This window comes from Carlito syrichta, unplaced genomic scaffold, assembly GCF_000164805.1.
Source record: "Carlito syrichta isolate Samal-C Ts95f unplaced genomic scaffold, Tarsius_syrichta-2.0.1 Scaffold302285, whole genome shotgun sequence".
Taxonomy (NCBI): domain Eukaryota; kingdom Metazoa; phylum Chordata; class Mammalia; order Primates; family Tarsiidae; genus Carlito; species Carlito syrichta.
In genome coordinates this window covers 42,435-47,578 of record NW_007246381.1, presented here as the reverse complement: position 1 = coordinate 47,578, position 5,144 = coordinate 42,435, and the positions used below count along the sequence as shown (strand labels likewise).

The window sequence follows — 5,144 nt, the reverse complement described above, 5'->3', positions numbered from 1 at the left end:
CGCTACCACGCCCGGCTGATTTTTTGATTTATTGTAGAGATGAGGTCTCACTGCCCGGGTCACCTCAGCCTCCCAAAGGCGCAGGATTACAGGCTGAGCCACCGTGCCCGGCTGCCAATACCTTTTAAATATTATTATGATAATTGCTCAGGGTTCACTTATGAGTGAGAACATGTGTACTCATTTGTTTCTGTGATTCCATTCTTAAGGTTGCTTTATGCTGTAAAATGGAGTTAAAGCTGCAGCTATCATATCTGAAATGTTAAAAGTTTAGAAAATGGCTAATTACAAAAGGGTGCTACTTCTGGTCAAGTCAGTCGATTTTAAAGAGCTTTCCCAGAAATATCAGTCAATAATCCCTACATATACCTCATTAAAAACACTATGAGAAAAGAATAATAAGAATTAACTTTTAACCAGACACATTGCCATCAAACTACATAGGAATCTATTACTAATAAAGAAAGATAGTACTAGCATTTTTGCCCACAATGGAGAAATTAGAAATCTTAAGTAATGCTACTACTACAGCCATATAAATTGTTAGAGGCACATTGGAGAGTAACTTGGTATTATCTAATAAAACAAAAAATGTATATAACCCATGACACAGTTTATACCCTCACTAGGTATGGATCCAAGAAAAACCTGCATTCACATACAGAGAAACATATTCATGGATGATTATTGCTTACAATAAAATCAGCATTTTGTTGCCAAATACAAGAAACAACTTAAGAGAAAACAGAATGGTAATTAAATTTTGAAATATCTATTTAATGGAGCAAGGCAAGTAAAGTGAATGAACTATATCTGTATGTATCAATAGTAGCTTAATTAACAAAAACAGTATGTATCAACAGTAACTTGATTAAACTAAAACAATGTCAGATTAAAAAAACAAGTTGTAGGATATTACACACTGTATGAGACTGTTTCACTTTAAAACATCTTATGTATTGTTTATAAACACACACGTAGGTAAAATTGTACAAAATTTTCTTAACAAACAGATAAAATTCATAATAAAGGTCTTCTGTGAAGGAAGGAGGAACATGGGGCTATTGAGGGGAACCGAGGAGACATTTAACAACTTGTTTTATTTACTTTAAAATGTTTAAAGATAAATAAGCAGATTTAAATTTGTTCATTTTGTAGCATGTATAAATAACTTATTTTTATATAATGTGATCCCACAATAGGAGAGTTGAATGTTTAATAATTGATCTCTACTTCATTTAACATTTTCATCAACAATGAAATTGACTGATAAATTCTACTTGCATTTTCCCTTTCAATCACAGCTTTAAAAAATACCAGTTTTAGGTAGGGCTTGGTGGCTCAGCCTATAATCCCAGCACTTTGGGAGGCTGAGGCAAGTGGATTGCTTGAGCCCGCGGGTTTGAGACCAGCCTGGGCAACTTGGTGAGCCCTGTCTCTACAATAAATCAAAAATTAGCAGGGTGTGGTAGCACGTGCCTGTAGTTCCGGCTACTTGGAAGCCTGAGGTGGAAGGATCGCTGGAGCCCAGCAGGTCTATGCTGGGGTGGTCGTGAGTGTACCACTGCACTCCAGCCTGGGTGACAGAGTGAGACTACAACTCAAATAAACAAACAAGCAAACAAACAAAATTACCAGGTTTAAAAAAAAAATTCTCCAAAATTTTATTAGTAGGTTGACTAAATATTATTAATACTCTAAATGTAAAGGTAAGGGACAAAGAAATGGTTAAAATGAACACCAACAGATTATATTATGTATAGATAAAGAGCAGCACAATTTTCAATAAAATAAAACTTTTCAAGATATGTTTATTTTCTCATGATAGAGACAATTTTGCATAAGTAACAGCTTGTGAAATAAACATTTATTCACTTATTCATCTACCTCGAATTTCTTTTTATAACGTTCCTTCAGAACTTTAAGTTCCTTGTTCCACTTTGAGCCCAGTAAAAGAATATGCTCATTCATGTAGTCTGTGTCTGTTTGAATCTTTGCATTCGTTTCTTGTAACCTTGCCTTTTGTTTCTCAAGATGTTCTAGTTGGTTAGCTTTCCTTTCCAGATGCCATTGTAATTCTATTATATCTCTCAAGTAGGCCTCATGTTCTAGACATAGAATGGTAAGAACAAAAGAAAATCTGATTTTAAAATGAAAGTTCCCAAAGGAAATCTTGGATGATAAATAAATAATATGAAACATTTCCGTTGCAGAAATTATTTATCTGTGAATCTTACTAAATCTAAAATACAAAATACTATAAAATAGATTGCTTTCTTCATTCATATCAGAAGAATTAAAATATAGTTTGTGGGAGTTAATAATTATTTTAGTACAAATCCTGTTTATTGTGAACAATGTGTGTATTATCATTATATCATTCAAAGTGAGAAGAACTACAGAAGTGAAGCCTTCCCAAACCATCTAGATGGAAAATGATGAAATAAGAGCTACATATATCAGAATTAAAAAACCAAGAATAATTAATTTCTATTATCATTATATAACAAAACACAAAAGAATCAAATGAATATTATTACAATCAAACAATAAGATAATTTATGTAAAAGTAATATATAAAGTTCTTATCTGTATTAAAAATATGTTGGAGATAGAAAAATATCACGAGAGCAAAACCAAAATGTAAAATGAACTGCATATATCCAGTAATAAAACTATCACAAACTGGATAAGGTTTGTGAAGAAAAAAATGACAGAATGCTACCAAGCAACACAAAAGAATAAATAGATAAATATTCAATAGATAAAGATTGGACAAATAGGCTAAAATTATTTGTTATGTATAAAAATATTTAAAATTTTAAACACATAAATTTTCTTCAATTAATTCACAAGTTTAATTAAATCTCAACAGACCAGTACACCAGTACAATTTGAGAGAAATCAGATTTTCTAAATTTCTCATTATATTAAGTTTCTAACATGAACTCAATCTTGGATTCTTGGAATAAAATTCAGTTGGCTAGTTTGGGGATCCTGTTTCATTTGTTAAAATAAATTTCGTGATGAGATTTGCTGATGTTTTTACTTAAGTTTTTTTTTCTTGCATTTACATTTGTAATGTAGTCCTATAATTTTTCATATGTGTACTACTCTCATCTAATTTTGGTTTATAATTTATGCTAGCTTGTTATATCTTTCTATTTTTTTTTCTCTAAGAGTTTGTGGAAGTTTGAAGTTGCATATTAAGCCCTATAGCCCTACTATGTATTTATTTATTTATTTTGCAGGAAAAGACTTTTAGTTATTGAGTCAAAATCTTTCCTTTAATGACTGTGAGTATTTTATGTCTTTATTCATCAATCCATTTTTCTCTGTGAATTTCTTCAGTTCATTACTGTCATTAATATCCTAAACGTTATTAATATCTTCATTACTATTTAGCACTGCTGCATCTCTATGTGTTTTCATTACTAATCTGAATTATTCATACATTCTAACGATGATTTTTTTATTAATTTTGCCATTGACATTACATTCTTCTCTTTTTAATGAGCCAACATTTAGCTTTGTATATCTTCTAAATTACATATTTTCATTTTTTCACCATTTTGTTATTGGATTTCTCCTTTTATCTTTGCATTTATTTTGCTTTTGTTTTTTTGATTTCTAAAATCACATATTTTGATAATTAATGATGAGTCCATTTCTTTTGTAATGTAACAAAAGCTATAGGTTTTCTTTAATGACTTGGCTACACATGTGAAGATAATTTTAACATGTTTTTAATGATACATTTCTAAGTGTTATCTAATTTCGTGTGTACGTGCAGTATTTGACACCACCATTTTCTTACATTGTTTACCAATACTAACTAAACCATAAGACTTTTGTTTTACAGAGTCAGACATCTTGTTAAGTATCATCATTGCTACTCCCATGAGGATGTTCTATTAAATATTCATTATACCTCTCATTCTATACTCCATGCTTTTAAATATTTTATTTATATTTTCCTTTTCCTTGTGTTGCTGTGGTGCATTCTATAAATTTGTTTTTCCAATTTTGCAGTTTACTACAATTTAAATGATTATTGAATTCTATAAATTTGTTTTTCCAATTTTGCAGTTTACTACAATTTAAATGATTATTGAATTAAGTTTAAGTAACATATTCTCCATCTTTAGTAACTTTTATTTTCACTTTTTACTTTCTTTAAAAAGTAGTTTATTTTCCTTGCTTTTGTTTTCAAGGCTCTTTTTATTTATTAAGATATGTCAAACTTTTATTTTATAATCTGATGTTTAATCCAATATCTGACAAAGTTCGAGTAAAATTCTGTGGTCTACTTATCCTGATTCATATCCACTGTACCTGATTCTTTGTGTGTTTTATGAAAGCTGATATTGAGCTAACCCTTTTCTTATAATTTTATCTGAGCTAATTCCTTGGTGGTTAGGTTGAAGTTTTGGTCTTACAGAGAAAATTTATCTTTGTTCCTGTCAAATACCTGACTTTATTACTCACCCATAGAAATTTTTCTTTTTTTTTTTTTTTTTGAGTTGGATTCTCACTCTGTCACCCAGACTGGAGTGCAGTGGCCGCTCCCGGCCACCGCAGCCTCGACCTGCTGGGCTCCAGCGATCCACCTGCCTCAGCCTTCCAAGTAGCCGGAATTACAGGCATGTGCGACCACGCCCGGCTGATTTTTTGATTTATTGTAGAGATGAGGTCTCGCCAAGTTGCCCAGGCGAGTCTCGAACCCTCACATAAGAGAAATCAACCTTCCATTCAGATTTGACCCTTGGCAATATTCCTCTATTTTTGTTAGACATGTAAATATAATCACAAATAAAGATCATGTTTTATGTTCTGTTTTGTTCCCAGACTTTTTCAATCAAAATGATACCCTAAACATTTATTACATTATTTACTGTTCTTAGAAACATGCCAGCCTTTTTGAGAAGAAATCTATTTTTTTTTTTGAGTTGGAGTGTCACTCTGTCACCCAGACTGGAGTGCAGTGGCCGCTCCCGGCCACCGCAGCCTCGATCTGATGCGCTCCGGTGATCCTTCCGCCTCAGTCTTCGGAGTAGCTGGAACTACAGGCGTGCACTACCACGTCCGGCTAATTTTTGGTTTATTGTAGAGATGAGGTCTCGCCAAGTTGCCCAGGCGGGTCT

General features: G+C 32.2%; 1 protein-coding gene across 1 annotated transcript in view; it reads right to left on the bottom strand.

Moving 5' to 3' along the window:
• The window catches only part of CCDC178 (coiled-coil domain containing 178), a gene marked incomplete at both ends in the record, with an annotated part of 170,614 nt that overhangs the window by 126,229 nt on the left and 39,241 nt on the right, over positions 1 to 5,144 (bottom strand). Inside the window, one exon of the mRNA XM_008056217.1 lies at positions 1,888 to 2,108. Coding sequence (XP_008054408.1) covers positions 1,888 to 2,108 — 221 coding nt within the window. The remainder of the gene's footprint in view (positions 1 to 1,887; positions 2,109 to 5,144) is intronic.